This window comes from Fusarium oxysporum, chromosome 8, assembly GCF_000149955.1.
Source record: "Fusarium oxysporum f. sp. lycopersici 4287 chromosome 8, whole genome shotgun sequence".
Taxonomy (NCBI): Eukaryota; Fungi; Ascomycota; class Sordariomycetes; order Hypocreales; family Nectriaceae; genus Fusarium; species Fusarium oxysporum.
In genome coordinates this window covers 3,491,453-3,507,284 of record NC_030993.1, presented here as the reverse complement: position 1 = coordinate 3,507,284, position 15,832 = coordinate 3,491,453, and the positions used below count along the sequence as shown (strand labels likewise).

At 49.4% G+C, this 15,832-nt stretch overlaps 5 protein-coding genes across 5 annotated transcripts; 2 read left to right on the top strand and 3 right to left on the bottom strand.

Annotated features, from left to right (window-relative positions):
- Window positions 1–3,453: 3,453 nt before the first annotated feature.
- Window positions 3,454–5,781, top strand: FOXG_15681 (uncharacterized protein). Its single transcript, XM_018395785.1, has 2 exons — window positions 3,454–4,162; window positions 4,219–5,781. The coding sequence occupies exons 1-2, from the start codon at window positions 3,729–3,731 to the stop codon at window positions 5,618–5,620; spliced, it is 1,836 nt and encodes a 611-aa protein (XP_018256063.1). The 5' UTR covers window positions 3,454–3,728; the 3' UTR covers window positions 5,621–5,781.
- An 800-nt stretch (window positions 5,782–6,581) lies between these two features.
- FOXG_22113 (uncharacterized protein) lies at window positions 6,582–7,164 on the bottom strand (the record flags this gene model as incomplete). Its single annotated transcript, XM_018402511.1, has 3 exons — window positions 6,582–6,812; window positions 6,837–6,887; window positions 6,937–7,164. The coding sequence occupies 3 exons, from the start codon at window positions 7,162–7,164 to the stop codon at window positions 6,582–6,584; spliced, it is 510 nt and encodes a 169-aa protein (XP_018256062.1).
- Window positions 7,165–7,615: 451 nt separating this feature from the next.
- FOXG_15680 (uncharacterized protein) lies at window positions 7,616–8,173 on the bottom strand (the record flags this gene model as incomplete). Its single annotated transcript, XM_018395784.1, has 2 exons — window positions 7,616–7,836; window positions 7,888–8,173. The coding sequence occupies 2 exons, from the start codon at window positions 8,171–8,173 to the stop codon at window positions 7,616–7,618; spliced, it is 507 nt and encodes a 168-aa protein (XP_018256061.1).
- Window positions 8,174–8,711: 538 nt separating this feature from the next.
- Window positions 8,712–9,837, top strand: FOXG_15679 (uncharacterized protein; the record flags this gene model as incomplete). Its single annotated transcript, XM_018395783.1, has 2 exons — window positions 8,712–8,731; window positions 8,784–9,837. 2 exons carry the CDS (start codon window positions 8,712–8,714, stop codon window positions 9,835–9,837), a joined length of 1,074 nt encoding a protein of 357 aa, XP_018256060.1.
- Window positions 9,838–10,085: 248 nt separating this feature from the next.
- Window positions 10,086–13,448, bottom strand: FOXG_15678 (uncharacterized protein). Its single transcript, XM_018395782.1, has 4 exons — window positions 12,408–13,448; window positions 12,025–12,362; window positions 11,913–11,978; window positions 10,086–11,864 (listed from the first exon to the last, which is right to left on the bottom strand). The coding sequence occupies exons 1-4, from the start codon at window positions 13,273–13,275 to the stop codon at window positions 10,503–10,505; spliced, it is 2,634 nt and encodes an 877-aa protein (XP_018256059.1). The 5' UTR covers window positions 13,276–13,448; the 3' UTR covers window positions 10,086–10,502.
- Between the last annotated feature and the right edge of the window lie 2,384 nt (window positions 13,449–15,832).

Here is a 15,832-nt window from a genome sequence, read left to right as displayed (position 1 = left end):
TTTACAGAACATTCTCACGTGTTGTTCTCTCCTGCGAGGTTCTGGCTCTACCAGAAAAAGTTGTCAACGATTAATCTCAGCATGAAACTTGCCATACATCAATATGCCGGAGAAATGACTGTAGAGGTAAGGTGTCATTGTTTAAATACCATGTCTTTTACTGTGCTGGTATGAGATGTTCTGTTGAGATATTACGAGCTTTTTCGATTCATCAGCAGACAAGGAATTGTCTTCGGGTACGGGGAGCAGTTGCGCGCATGCAGTCATTGATAAAGAACATGTTTTTATACTACAGCCTTTCTTTGATCTCTTATTACTGCCGCCACGTTGACCCCTCTTAAAGCTTCTGCGTAGCACAACGCCAGTTTCTCAGGTAAGCAGTATGTGCTCGTTGGATTGAATCAGCCCTGGATAAAGCCATGCATAACTTGGCGCTGTGATATTATATTTAGTGTTAAATATTTCAGGAACTTGAATCTTTCACGGAACCTTTGTCGGTGCTTACTCTGTTCATTGGCATTAGAATCCTTCAATAGTGTCATATCCTGGATTCCGACATTTATCGACCACCAACGCTAAAGTTATTACCGGGGCCGTTGTTGACAAACGGCCATTAAGATTCATGTCCTAATTTTAGACCAGCTAGTCTTTCTGGGGAAATCGTCCATATAGTTGGTAATCTGTCTGCTATCACGTGGGGATAAAGATGACTATCTGTAAGTTGCTGGACTTGCATGCACCAGTTAGAGCTCCTTTATCCGTCAGCAACCTTGTCCCAGCCTTTGTGTTGATAACGTTTAAAGGCATTGAAGTCGATGAGCTTGCTCAGATTTGACCAATGGTAACCTACCATGTCTATTGTCTTGATGCCGCAGAGACAAAAAAAAGTATCGAAGACGATTCGATCTATGAGTAAAATACACAAACAAAACAAGCACTCTGGTTCTTTCTTCACCAATAACGACACGACCATCAGCACTCAACTCACAAAGTCAGTCGTCGTGTAGTCCGTGATAAAGGATCGAAATTCCGTGCTTGCAGGATCCTCCTCCATGCAAGTCCAGACGCACCCATACAATCCGTCAAACATGCACCGATCGCGATAGGGCAATGCGACAGATAAGTGGCAAGCTGCAATAGGCTAATCAAGATCTTCAGAACCAGATCGAGAAAAGTAAAGCTCGGTGATAGCCAGAATCAGACCATGCGGTAGGGCTAGGAAATGCAACCTGACATCCGCGATAAGGCATACGTCGTCGATCTCCCATTCTAGAGCCCGCTTATCACGCGCTGAGTCCGAGCATGATGCAGCAAATCGCGGCCGACCGTTGCAAGCTCCTTACCATAATTGACACGGCCTCCAGCGGATCATTCCACCCTTTGGGATAAGGCTGGTGCCGGGGGTAAACAGTTCCTGGATGGAGACACGCTTTGTGATTCGGTGGGGATTAAGTGATGCTGACATGTTTAATGAGGATTCCATACTTAATCATGAGACAGGTCTGAGAGTTGCTACAGACCTGCCTATTCAGTAGCATTCGCGATTGATAGCGCCAAGACAATAGCCAAGAAATGCATCATGAATTTAAATCCGAAACCCGAACGCCAAGGGACATTGCGTGCGATTCCCAAACGGAGAATTATCACTCGGCGCCGAGAAAATGGCCTATCGTACCCGTCTTGGCCCGGCCTGTCAAAACACACGACATGCAATCTTGGCTGCGGCTCTGCACTGACCTCAGGAGATCAATCAATCAATCAATCAACCCGCATTTCACATCTAAATTACGAGATAATTACAAGGTGTCAAGCACGATATCTCAACTGTATCTTGCACCATGTTCCGAACCCCAAAAAAATCTGGGGGAAACGTTTTCATTACTCGATAAATTGGAGAAACTCGAGTGGAGAAACGAAAAAAGAGTCCGAGGCGCTAAGCAAAGGGTCCTCTGCACTGGGAACTTCTGGCCGGGTCTGCACTGCAGGGGGGGGACTTCTACAATCTTGGCGGGTTCCAAAAGTCCGTGGGGCCGCTGAGCTGCGTCAAAAGTTCCGACGCCACGCGCGTGTAGGTCTCTTGGCAGGTTTATTAAACGCGCGAAGAAACGTTAGTAAAGAAACGGTTGGGTAATGTAAGATTTGGTGGTGATCAACTCTTACATAATAAATAGAGTTCCCCCGCAAACGCGTACCAAAGAAAGAGAGAACCTTGTTTGCAAGCTTATCTGGAGAAGTGCCAAAAGGGGAAGCTGAGTGTTGAATCTGTGAGGTAACGAGATCCGTTTTACGAGGTTGACATGGACGGGGACATGCGTGCGTCTGATGTTTATCTTCAATGTTAATTCAGTGGGGACTGGGGACCTCGTCAATTTGACAGGAGCAATGCGGCATCTTTGCATGCAGAGTGTTTGCCAGGTAGCATCGTGCACTGCATGTTATCGCATCATTCAATATCTAATTGATATATTGCCACTATCTTTTTCCACTAGATCTCGACCGGCAGCAGTGAAAATTCGTTTAGCTGGTCCGGGAATAATGGGTAGCGTATTCCCAGAGCTGCCACCAGTTTAACCGCTTTAGGAAGGTTACGGTTACATGAACTTTAGGGTAAAAAGGAGGTTGAAGGAGGACATGTTGGAATGACATGCTGAGATCAGGCAATTTTGAAGAGCTGGAGAAGAATTTTAATAAGATGAGATGATTGATTGACATATGGGCTTATGAGATATGCAGAATATCGTATTGTATCGATGCAATTTGACCTGAGAGAAGTGAAAGTCATGACCGAGCACGCGACACTCGCCACCCCAAATGTCACCGCCAAGCCCCCTGATGACACATTCAAGCCACCACTCAACGCTGCCTTCCATTACAAAACGGAGAGGCGACGTTGATCTTGTCAATGGCAATTTCAAGCATCCAATTGTAAAGTCAAGCGAGGCGAATTTGCTTCAGCACTCTTGGCGTATTGGCAGCTGAAGACGCCACAGTGTCGGAATCGTTATCCGCAGCTGGTGGCTTGGCCCAATTGCAGCCAAGACATAACATTCGGAGCCGGAAGACGCCCAGATCCGACGTCCAAGCCGAGGCACTTCAACGCGCACGGCATCTTGAATAAACTATTTGCATTGCTTAATGTTACTGTTGCAGTTCTAGGCATCCGTCTACCAGGTTCTACCCTGATAGCAAACCACTTCTCTGGGTCAGAGAATTACCGTACTACCATCTAAAATGTTCGAGAACGTAAAACAGAAGCATCACATACAAAAACCTCCACTTCGTCTTCGGCCGACGTTACGAGAATGTCGACCTTCCCCGTTGGGGTTCATGGCAAAAGGACCGATCCCGTACAAACTAGTGCTCGGACCAATCCCCGCATGTGGCCTAACCCCAAGGAACTTTTGTCAAAACGTCCCTCCCTCATTGGTCCCGCCCACAGATAAGGTCTGTCCCCACTAAACAACTCTGTTGTGTAAGGTTACTTTGACCTGCGACTCTGGGGTTTTTCGCTACCTCTGTATCAAGCTGGGATCGTCAACTTGTTCGGTTTTGAGAAGGTGGCAACGGGGGGCAGAAGGGGACCCATAATGGAGTGATTGCTTGTTGGGTTACTCCGTAGATATCGTCTCATCTATAACTATCCTTCGCATCCCCCCCTCACTTCCAGAGCCAGGCTTCTCATCCCTCTCAACCCTCTTCTGTCTCTTTTTCACAGAAAGATCGTCAAAATGACCACCGCAGGTCACCTCGACACAGACGCCATCGCCCGCTCTGGTCTCGCCGACCCAGAGACGCACGGCATCCCTCAGATCGCGGGCAAGGGCTCCATCGACGTCACACGCCAGCGCTCCGTCTCAGACTCTGACGATGAGCTCCCTACCGAGGAGGAGCTCCAGACGCTGCGTCGTGTCTCGGGAAAGATCAAGTGGGCCATGTACACCATTGCCTTCGTAGAGGCCTGCGAGCGCTTCTCGTACTATGGCTCTGCGGTTCTGTACACAAACTTTGTCGCGCAGCCGCTGCCTGATGGTTCCAACACGGGTGCGCCCGTTGATCCTAACGATCCTCAGGCCCAGGCTGGTGCGCTTGGTATGGGACCCAAGGCTGCGCAGGGTATTTCTCTGTTCAACCAGTTCTTTGCCTATCTCATGCCTCTTGTCGGGTGAGTCGCCTACTCTCATTCTACGTTGTTGTCTGCTTTTGCTAACGCTCTCAAAGTGCCTGGATTGCAGATGCCAAGCTCGGTCGTTTCCTCACTCTTCACATCGCCATCGCCGTCTCTACATGCGCTCACGTCATCCTCGTCGCTGCTTCTTCTCCCGCTGTTATTGTCCGCAAGGATCCTGCTTTTGGCGCCTTCATCATCGGTCTCATTGTTCTCTGCGTCGGAACCGGTTTCTTCAAAGCCAACGTCTCTCCTCTCCTCGCTGATCAGAATGAGGACACAAAGATGCGCGTTGAGGTCCGCAACGGCGAGCGTGTCATTGTCGATCCCGCCGTGACCAACACTCGTGTCTTCCTCTACTTCTACCTCGCCATCAACATTGGCTCTGTCTGCGGCCAGATCGCCATGGTCTACGTTGAGAAGTATCACTCCTTCTGGCTCGCCTTCTTCATCCCCACTATCTTCTTCCTCGTCGCCCCCATCGTCCTTGCCCTCAACAAGAAGAAGTACAAGCTCAAGCCCGCCACTGGTTCCGTCCTCTCCAAGTTCTTGCGCATGTTCTTCTACGTCCGCAAGCGCAGCTCTTTCTTCAGCTTCAACTGGGAGCACGCCAAGCCCTCTCAGATTCCCGTTGACCAGCGCCCTGCTTGGATGACTTACGATGATGCCTGGGTCGATGAGGTCCGTCGTGGTTTGATGGCCTGCAAGGTCTTCCTTTACCTGCCTGTCTTCCATCTGGCTTACAACCAGATGACTGGTAATCTCACCACTCAGGCCTCCACCATGGTTCTCAACGGTGTTCCCAACGATGTCATTCAGAACTTGAACCCCATTTCCATCGTCATCATGGTTCCCATCATTGATCACCTTCTTTACCCTGGTCTCCGCAAGCTGGGTATCGCCTTCACCCCCATCAAGCGTATGACAGTCGGTTTCATCATCTCCGCCCTCGCCATGGTTGCATCGGCTGTTATGCAGCACTTCATTTATGAGAAGAGCCCCTGCGGCAAGTATGCCAACGGAAAAGATTGTGCTCCCGCAGACATCAACGTCTGGGCTCAGTGCCTACCTTATATCCTCATCGGTCTTGGTGAGATCTTCACCAACGTCACATCCTACGAGTACGCCTACTCCAAGGCCCCCGACAACATGAAGTCCCTCGTCATGTCCGTCAACCTCTTCATGTCCGCCTTTGCCTCCGCCATCGGCCAGGCCTTCACCCCTCTCTCCGGCGACCCTCTCCTCGTCTGGAACTACGTCGTCGTTGCTGTCATCGCTTTCGTCGGTGGTGTTGCCTTCTGGTTCAACTTCAAGCATCTCGACGCTGAGGAGGACAAGTGGAACATGCTCAAGGCGTCTGAGTACAAGGGTACCTACCAGCCCAACGCCCTGGAGAACAAGATTGCGGAGGAGCATGAGGAGCCCGCTGCTCCTAGGGACATTGAGAAGATGTGACTACCTCCTACTTGTAAGAATTGCTATCGCTTTAGTTGAGATACCACCATAGTCTATAATTAGGATTGCCTGTTTGAGCAATGTCAATACATTTTACATGACTTTACCGTTTGAGTGTCTTGACGTGACGAAATCTGTTTGGTCTTTGAACTGCCTTTGGAGAAGTAATATTTGCATTTAACATCACTGTTACTGGTAGTAGGAACGATTCAATTGAGCCTTTGTTCTACCTTCACATGTTGATGTTTACGCTATCAAAGGCTCATTGACTTTGGCTCGAATTGAGAATTCATGGATACAAGGCTGGTGACTAGACGACCCCTCTGAGACAATAAGCATTGACACAGAGGCTGAAATGTTCTTTATCTTGTCATGTTCTGAGTAGAGTTGGTGCTTTACAAGCCGTAGACACCAGATAGAGTCGAGAAGGCCAGCGGGTCTGCGATAACAGATAAGCGCAGATATGTACATAACGGGGTTCCTATTCACCAACGACACCATCCATTCGAAACAGAGACAGAGCTCAAGCCCAACAAAACACTCATGTTAATACGATGAACTTTAGGATACTGATATAATGAAGTATTGTATTGGATTTGACAAGGAGACAATTTACAGGCACTAAGTTAATCAGCTATTGCGTCGCCTTGCTTCTCATCTTTCCCTATCTTCTTCACATCTGATAATGCTATGAAAAGGGATGTTATGACAGTTGATGAGATGTTTTACGTATTTTGAACCTTGTTGAGCGGTTGAATCGCTGTACGTTGACGGACGGGTTGAAGATATGAGGTGTGTCCGAGATGGGGCAGCTGAAGTGCGAATAGGGAATACAGCTTGAATTCCGGAAATAACGCGGAAACCACGATTGTACCTGTTTCCCACGGACTACCCGTAGCCAACAATCCTTCAACCTTTCTTCACTGACTATTTCGTACAAGAGAGGCCATTCAACATCCCACTAGATCCCCATGTCATCCTCGTACCCAGCGTTGGCATTCACATTCTTGAGAGCCCTCAAAGGACCACGTCCAACCCTCGAATCAAGATCCTTCTTTATCCACGCCCACTTAGGCTTGACTCGTCCATTTGGGAGAAAAACACTGGGCATCCCCTCAAAGAAACCCTTTCCAGCGAGCGGTCCATCGAGGAATACGCCGCCAGTTGCGCGACGTCTCGCAGGAACCGACTGCTACATTTTCTGAGCGAGCTCGACATCAAAGTCAGGAGCGTCCATTCGTGGAAGTTCAATCTCGATGTTCATAGCCTGATCAAAAGTCAGAAAAGGGAGGTGAGGAGAGGAATAGAATTTGTACCTCGATTTTGGCGAGCTTTGCATGGCGTTTAATGTGACGCGCTAGGCTGCCGTTGCGGTTGACGAGCATGGCTTTGCAGATGGGGCAGCCCCCGGAGGAGCAACGGATTGAGTTGACAGGTTGGACTTTGGGAGGTGAGGAAGAGGGGAGGGGATCGGAGACTGGAGATGATGGCTTGAGAGGGGAGGAGGGAAGAGGTTTGCGCTTGAGTTTGATGGTACGATACATGGTGATGAGTTTTTGTGAAGGTGAAGACGAAGGGTTTGGAGAAAAGCGAAGAGGAAGAATGAGAAAAGGGTTGACAAGGGATGATGCTCTGGGTGCATTGTGGGCGCATACGAAGAAGTGAACGTTGCCACTGTTAACAGGTGCTGGGTCAAGATGGCTCGAACAAGAGCATAATGGTACGGTAATGAGACGCCGTGGACTCAGTTGCAACGTGAGAATCAGACGAAGAGAACCGTCAAGTGCCGCAGGAGTCTTTGGATGCGAAACAACGTTTCACCGTGAGATTGCATGAAGCCGAGAACTTCAAAGAGAACGCAAATGTCTTCGAGGTTGAACGTCTTTTGGACGTAGCTATCTAGTTATCTAGTTCTCCCCATGTCCTGTACCAGCACAAAAGTATTTGCCTGCCCAAAACCCATTTTAGAACCCCATTGCCATAGCTCACTCGTCATTAGCCCAGGAACGAGCGCTTGGGGAGATCCTCACGCTTCAAAGCGCTTCCGACTCTCTTGTTCGCTGCGCGCGAGATCTTGTCAACCCGCTCCTTGCACTTATCCTCCAGCTCTGAAAGCTCACTGCATGACTCTCTAAGAATTCGATAGTAGTTGCGTGTGAGACCTTCAGCATGAGTCGCAGAGTTCACGGCGCGATGGGCTGAGGTGACATTGTTGCCTGAGTCTGTGATTAGACCTCTGCGATATACAGTAGGACAAATGCACTTACGAACGCCCTTGGCAAGATCCAGCGGTGCATCGGTTGCAAGGTCCTTGATCTGCTTCTCCAGCTCGTCGTTGCGGTCTGTGAGGCTGAGGATGAGGGCTTGTGTTTCGTCGTCGGGTGGATTGACTTGTTCACGGCCGGCTTTGACGCCGAGGTCGTAGGCCTTGTTGCTGACGTCTTCGAGAAGTTCCTGGTGTTCGAAGGAGGCAACGAAATGGAGCTTCTTCAGTTCGGAGGACTCTTTCTTGGAAGTATCCTTTGAGGAACTGCTGGAGTTCTGGGACGACATTGTGTCTAGCGAAGGCGTTGATTGAAAATGTGAAAATAAAGGGGATGATTGGAAGAGAGGAACTGAATTGCTTTGAACGTAATGGAAGGTTCTCAGAAGAGGAATAGAGAAGGAAGTGTGAGGTAGGTAGTAGGATGCCGTGTGTGTTGAGTCTGAGTTTGATGTCGGTCTGAATCAGATAGTGCGGTTGGTGTTTTAAAAGATAGGAGAGAAAGATGCGATCTCGGCGCGCTGAAGCGAGACGATTCATATTTGAACCTTTCGCCAAATCTTTTTCTGCCTGTTAATCCTTCTTTGCGCAAACTGATTTCCATCAGCGTGCTTGCATCTTTAACATTACAAATATCAAACATTAAACATCAAACGTATATTTAGCATCGCCTAACTCAACCGTTACTCGCGCATTACTCTTAAATAGTCAAACTGCACCTTTCAAATATCTATTCAAGGCATAAAAAGCCTACGCCGATGCCTGGAACGCCTGCGACTAGGCGATGTCCACCTCCAGCTCGACAGGGGCTTAGGTTTCGTCCTCACGATGGCTCTGAAAGAGTCCAAGTACTTATCACTGTCTAACCTTGGCCTGCGATTCTAACGCATTCCAGGAAAGAGAATTCGTAAAACTCTCGAATGCGCCGTCCAAGACTCAACTGCATCTGCTTGACGTTCCGGCCGTCTATGCAACGCGACACGCCGAGCGCTTGTTTGACAACATCATCGCTGCCTTCAACGAAGTTGAGCAGACAATGGCACTTGATCTTGCCGTCAAGCTCAAGCAGGCTGTTGTGCAGACGTGGAAAGATACCTCGACTAAAGGGTCTATCGACAAAGCGGAGGTGACCGCCCAGATGCCCTACCAGAAACTTACCGGAACAAACGGCATCAAAAAGCAGCTTTACTACCCATACTGGTTCTTTTTGGCGGTCTGGCTCGGCCCCGGTCACCCACTTCTCCAGTCTATTCGCAAAGACATGTCAGATCTCTGGGGCCTCCAATTCCCGACCGACGCCATCATGTATCCCAAGTTCGTCCCCATCGAAGCCCAGATGAGCTTGTTCTACGGAAAGCCTGCCACCGCACCCAACGAAAATTGCATTGAGGAGCGAGCAAAGGCTATCAAGAAAACGATAGACAATTCACCGGTCAATGGCCTCAGCGCTGCTATCAAAGGACATCTCCCAGATGACCTGAACGAATTCGGCACTAACCCGAGAATATACTCACTCGAGATGCGCCTAGCCTCGACAAACCATGAACTTGAAGATACAAGAAAGCACGTCAACAATCTTGAGAAAGAACTAGCCGAGTCCAAAGCGTCACAAGCGCGCGCACTAGAGAAGACGAAAAGCGACATGGAAACCCTCCGAAAAGAGATCCAACAGCTTAAAACCGCACAAGGACAAATCGACAACGTCAAGAAGAATCTTGAAGCACTTCAAGCAATGCTTACCCAGCACTCAACAAGCTGTCAACAGCGCGCGGCCGGTATCGAGACGAAGGTACTCAGCGGGCACAAGAAGGCCGAGAAAGAGATGAATGTCTTGCGCAGTGAGGTAGCTCACTCAGACGAGAAGGCGGAAAAGGCGGTGGAAACTGGGGCTCTGGTTCTGAGTATTCTGTCAACCACTGGAGGTCCGAAGCGAAAGCTGGATGACATGTCTTGAATGGAGGTAGTTCCAGGTCAATCTGGCCTTAAAATGCGTTTTAGGTGGCAGGTAAGACAGCCTGTTGATAAAGAAAGACCACAGTGGGTGTTGGAGGAATGGCTTTCATGACTAGTTAGCACCCAGACACATAGTTCATAGCATCGAAGTGGCTGATCACGGGTTGAAATAAAAAGTCTCATTGCGAGGAAGACTCTTTCAAGTAGCATTACAGTCCAGTCCATCCATCGACGTTGAGATTCGCAGACTGGCGAGGGAGGCAAGATGACTTGGGACCTCTATTCTGAGTTTAGGTAAGTTTAGTACAACCTAATATAGGCTTAGAGGACCTTAGACCACGCATCTTTGGAACCTTAGTTTAGCTTCAAGAGGTTTCTTGCTTGCTAGCGACTGGGTGACATCTTCATCAAGTCTCAGATGTATCAAAATATCCAAGAAATTCGTGCCCATATCGGTACCCAAGATGAACTGACCATATAAAACTCCATGACATCTTATACTCAAACAATCAGCTCAAGAAGAAAAAAGTATGTATTCATAAATCGTATCCAACACCGCCAAATATGGTATATCTTAATAACAAATCCAATACGCATAATCCTCATCCAACATCCAATCTCAAATGCCAATTGAAAACAAACCAAATTTCAGTCCATATCCAACGCCTAGACGTTGCCCTGCTTATCATCGATGACCAACAGTCCAGCATCAATTCCAGCTCTAGCAAACCTATCGCCCAGCACACCAACTGTACGTTGAAAGTCCCTCTCAACACCAAAGTCCTCAGCGAGAAGATTGTCGAAGACAGAGTGCGCACGACCAACGACGATCAAATCGCCAACGCTCAGACGAGACTTGCCAACGGTCTCGCGAGCGTGAGCGACGGCGAGGTCAGGAAGGTTGCGTACTGAGTCAACGGAGATCTCGACAAAGGTCACACGACCCTCAAGCTTGCCGGAGGCGTTGTTCTTAGCGGTATTGAGGAGATCCAAGTCGCTGGCCGATGGGACACTGTCGATATTCTTGCCATCGGGGGTGATGTGAGCATCATGTTCGTCTTCGTTGAAGTGAAGATGGATGACGTGGATTGAGACATGAGGGTTGTGAGCAAGTTGAAGGGCGAAGAGGAGAGCGGCGCGGTCGTCTTTGCCGCCGATGAAGGGCACAAAAATGCTCTGGCGCTGGTCGACAGGCCTCTGGATGATAGCGCCATCGTGGGCGCTGTGAACTGACAGACCAGTGCGGGTTCGGGTCAGAGTTGGTTTCTTGGACAAAGCATCGCTGTGAGGATTGCGATTGATAAAGATACCGGTCGTGCAGGTTGAACGTTGAACAGCGGCAGCGACGTAGTCGATGTACGTTCTGCTAAAGAAGCGGTCGTTGGGGTTACCGGTCTCGGTCAAGGCAGCAGCAGCAGCAGAACTCTCCTCGGCCAGACCTCCGTAGGTACTCCAGGGAATGAGCATAAAGTCAGATCTGGCTTCCTCGGCATACTTGACAATGGTCTCTGCGTAAGCGTTGGTAGGAATGATGGAGACCTGGCCAGCAACAGCTACACCGTTGAGGCGAGAGAAGGTCTGGAACGCGGAAAAGACAGCATCACGGGAAGCGAATTCATCAAGCTCGGCAGACTGCATGACTGAGGATGTACGATCTGTCAACTCCATGAGACGTACGCCACGAACTTCGAGAGGGCGATTGGGAATTGGCTGGGTCTTCTCCTCAGAAGTGGAGTCGACGGCCTCGATGCTTGAGTCTGCAAGTGCATGGGTAGTCTTTCGAGACCCTCCGAGAAGCGATACTAGATTGAAGAGTCCAGGAAGGGCATCGAGGCGGAGATGAAGAATGAGGCGATGAGTTTGAGACTTGTCGAGAGCCTCTTCCATCTTGTGCTCAGAAGTTTGAGCTTCAGTCTGGAGAGGGTTTCCATCCCAGTCAATTTCTCCTCGGCGCCACTTCTCGACCTTCTGGCGATACCAGACAGGGTAGAGCCATCTGGTGAGCGGGGAGGTTGTCACGGTGGTAACCTAACTCAATCAGCGGTGAATTGGATGAGTAAAGAGGAGAATACTTACTACTGCCATGACGACGAACATGGTAAAGGTTCGACGGGAGAGAATGCCGGCTTGAAGACCAATGTTCTATAATTATTAGCTCCATGCGTTGCGCCAGCGACGAGTAACTTACCAGCACGATGAGCTCTACAAGACCTTTGCAACTCATCAAGGCACCGATAGTGAAGCTTTCTCGCCAAAGACATTTGGTGAGACGGGCGGCAAGTGTACCAGCGATGATTTTGCCAAAGAAGGCACATGCAATGATGGCAACGACATAGCCCCAGGTAGTACCATCATTGAGCAAGCCAAGATCGGTATTGAGACCAGAGAGGGCAAAATAAAGGGGCAGAAGTATAGAACCGACAAGATCTTCAATCTTTTCGGTCAACTTGATGGCAAAACCACCGTCGTGAGGACAAATGAGACCGACGAGGAAAGCACCGAAAATGGCATGGACGCCGATGGCAGCTAGAATCTGTTAGACATGATAGCGAGTGGAATGAGTGGTCTTACCAGTGAACCAAGACGAGGCCAAAACAAGAAGGAGAGTCAATGTCGTGATGCCTTGGGACGGACCGTTCTGGATACTGTCGGTGCGGCGCAAGACCCAAAGAAAGACAGGGCGAACAGCATAAACGAGGAAGAGGACCCAAGCCACTGCAGTCAAAAAGACATAGAGCGCTGTGAGGCCATTGGCGTTGTTGACGAGAGCGACACTCAGAGCGAGAAGAACCCAGCCAACAACATCATTGCCGATGCCCGCAGCAAGTACAGTGACACCGACCGAAGTTCCGAGGATTTGAAGCTCAGAAAGAATACGGCAGAGGACAGGGAACGCGGTAATGGCGAGTGCAGTTCCGATGAAGAGAGCAAAGGTGCCGAACTCCATATCCTTCATGGTTCCCTCGTCGCCATATTCTTCATACAAGCCCCAGGCAACAGCAACACCAAGACCAAAGGGCAGCATCATACTGGCGAGGCCGACACTGACAGCGACGCGCCAATTGGACTTGAACATGCGCGTATCGACTTCGAGACCGACGAGGAAAGGGAAGAGCAAGAGACCGATGGTGGCGACATTGCTGAGGACGGGCATGGACTCGGTGGGGAAGATGTTCTCCTTGAAGCCGGGGATGCGCATCATCACAGACGGACCGAGGACGATGCCGCCGATGACTTCTGAGATGACACGCGGCTGGCCGAACTTGGAGAGGGGCCATTGCAACAGGCGGCAGAAAACGACGATGATGATGGCCTGCACGATGAAGAGCGAGATGGGGTCTTTCGGATTGTAGTGGATCGGATTGAGGCCTTCGATGATTCCGCCCTGGGGCTTTGCGCCCGTGGCGGCAGCCGCTGCAGCCGTCGCAGTGGAGGACATGGCGACTCGGGGGTACACTCGCGTCGCTTTCGGTGTCGATGGGTCGAGGCGCAGACGGTGAAAGGTTGACAGAAGAGGGGAGAAGAAAGGAACCGTCAGCCCTTTTTTGTGTCTGGGGGACGAGGGTTCAAGAAGAATGAAATGAAATGAAACGGAGGTGGAGGTTGGTTGGTGACTGTTTCCAAGGGCGGGCGGTCAGGGCGGGGAAAAAGCCAAGGGTCTAGGCTGTCGTAATGGAGGGTGCTGACGCTAAACCTAAATCGCCCTTGTTCAAGAGCCGTTTTTCTCGCGTTACCGCTCTAACCTTCGCAGTGGGTACTTCATACAAGGTTAATTTCCTGTTATTTAGTCGCATTTTGGTGGATGACAACTGATTTGTTGTATCAGACATTCTGTTCTGTTCTGTTCTTTGTGTCGTGGCCCGATAAAGTCCAGCGCTTGGCTAGAGGTTATTCGGTGGGGAAGTTGGGGAACAGTCCAGAATGGTCTTGGCGGGTGAAACAACGAGGCTTGTGATTGTGATTGTGTCTGCGTCTGTGTCACGGTAGTCAAGTCAATTGCGGGCGCATTCGGGTATCGCAAACACTCTTTCAATTGATACGGGCGTTGCAGCTGAGATTTTGGGTGCATCTTGGCTTGGTGCACGAGATCAAAGATGGTGGTCGCTAACGGTCAATGTGACAGTGGAGATAAGCTTGTCGAATTGACACTGTAGATCTCGCAAAATGTCTCATCTCAAATGTTTAGTCCACTCCATCCATTCCTTTGTCGCAGTCATCGCAGCCTGCTTCGACTCTACTGCATGTGATACCCTACCCTTTCACCTCAATTGGATCCCCTGTTGCTCACGCGCCTTTTTGGTGTCTCACCGCTCCACGTCTAGACCCCCTCCCCCGACTTTGTTGGTGGGCGCTATGATATGATTGAGGCTGGGTTAACTCGTGATGCAAGTGTCACAAGCAGATGCGGGGAGTTCGCTGTCGCACCACGCTAAGCTTGACCCATTCTCCCCGCTGTATCCCCACGGTGCGCACTCTTAATTGTTAGTGGTTCTTGTTTTATTTCTGGGCATCGCGGTAATTCATCAGCAGGGGTTATCAGCTGGGTTGGAGCCAAGACCAAAATATGAGCTAAGTGGGTTTAGGATACGTCAATTACACAACGACTAATTCCAGCTTGGACAAATTGAAGCTATTCCCAGATTCATCATTCATAGGTATCGAGCGATCTCTTATTTTTCCCCCACCTTCCTTTCATTTTTTATCAATCAACAAATGTACCTTGGCATCGCGGATTTATGGATCTTTCTATTCTTACCCTGTTTACAAACATATGTTTACAATGATGCGAATGCCCGATACTCTATGGGGCTCGCGATACAATCCGAAGGGGATGAATCCGAATGGATCGCAAGTTGTGAGGCGAAAGTCCAAGCAAACAGCACAAATGAAAAAGAATGAGGGAGATTTCAGAGACATGAAAAGACTGATAAATCGATAAGGAAAACGGCATATAGCGCAGGGAACCACATCGTACATGTCAACGGCAATACTCAGCCACGATCATGTTCGACAAAGCTAATTTGAGCATCGCAGCCATCTTCTCCATTATTGCCATGATGACTAGCATCCCGATCAAGTCTGAGACACTCCGACATACTCATGGGAGCCCAAGGTTCGTCCTGACTATTGCCCTTAACCCATCTGACGACGTAAGCCGCAAGATATGCAGTAGCTCCAGGCTGGCTTCGCCTCTGAATATCGTAAGGGATGGACGAGTTGGCCACAAGTGGTAACCTGTCGAGATGGTACAGATTCCGGATGAACCTTACCGACCGAAGTGGACATTCTAGGGAACAAACGAGGCACGAGTCCAATTTAGTAGTAGTAATTAACTCCCCGAAGAGGGCGGCAATAGTAGGCACTATATGGGCGACCCAGCAAACATTGTAGTTGCCACTGTCGCAATTGGTATAGCTGTCGCCATATCATGAAGCACTTTTGAGAGTTTGAGACTGATGCTCAAGAAGATAGTTACAGCTCTGATCAGCTTTGTTCGCAGCGGTCTGATGGGCTTCCTCCCTACTTGGGTCGTTGGTGCGATATATGTGCCGTTTTTTATTTTATTTCTCAAAGGAAATGTTGTAAAAATCAGGTAGTAACTAGATTTGGAAACTCATAAATGAAACTATTCTACTCATCTGGATGCTTCAAACCCCAAACTGTCAAGAACGTCCAAGCAATCTTCTCCATCCAGTCTGAATATCCATAGACAGGGTTGATGGATGGCCTGACAAAAGTCTTGGGACCGCGACCTTCCATGTGCCTGTTATGTATACAAATCAACTAATCACTCAACGTGACTCATATTCTTCTCCTTGGAATCGGAATCTTGGTCGAATCGTCGTTCGGTTACTTCATAAGGATTGACATAGGTCGTTGCAAACTTCCTCGCGGAGACGCCCTGATCGAATAGCATGTCCAGTTCTGCATAGAGAGCGGTCCTTGGGCTCCGGAAGTCGGAAATAAGACCAAACAAAACACAAAGCGCAGTTACC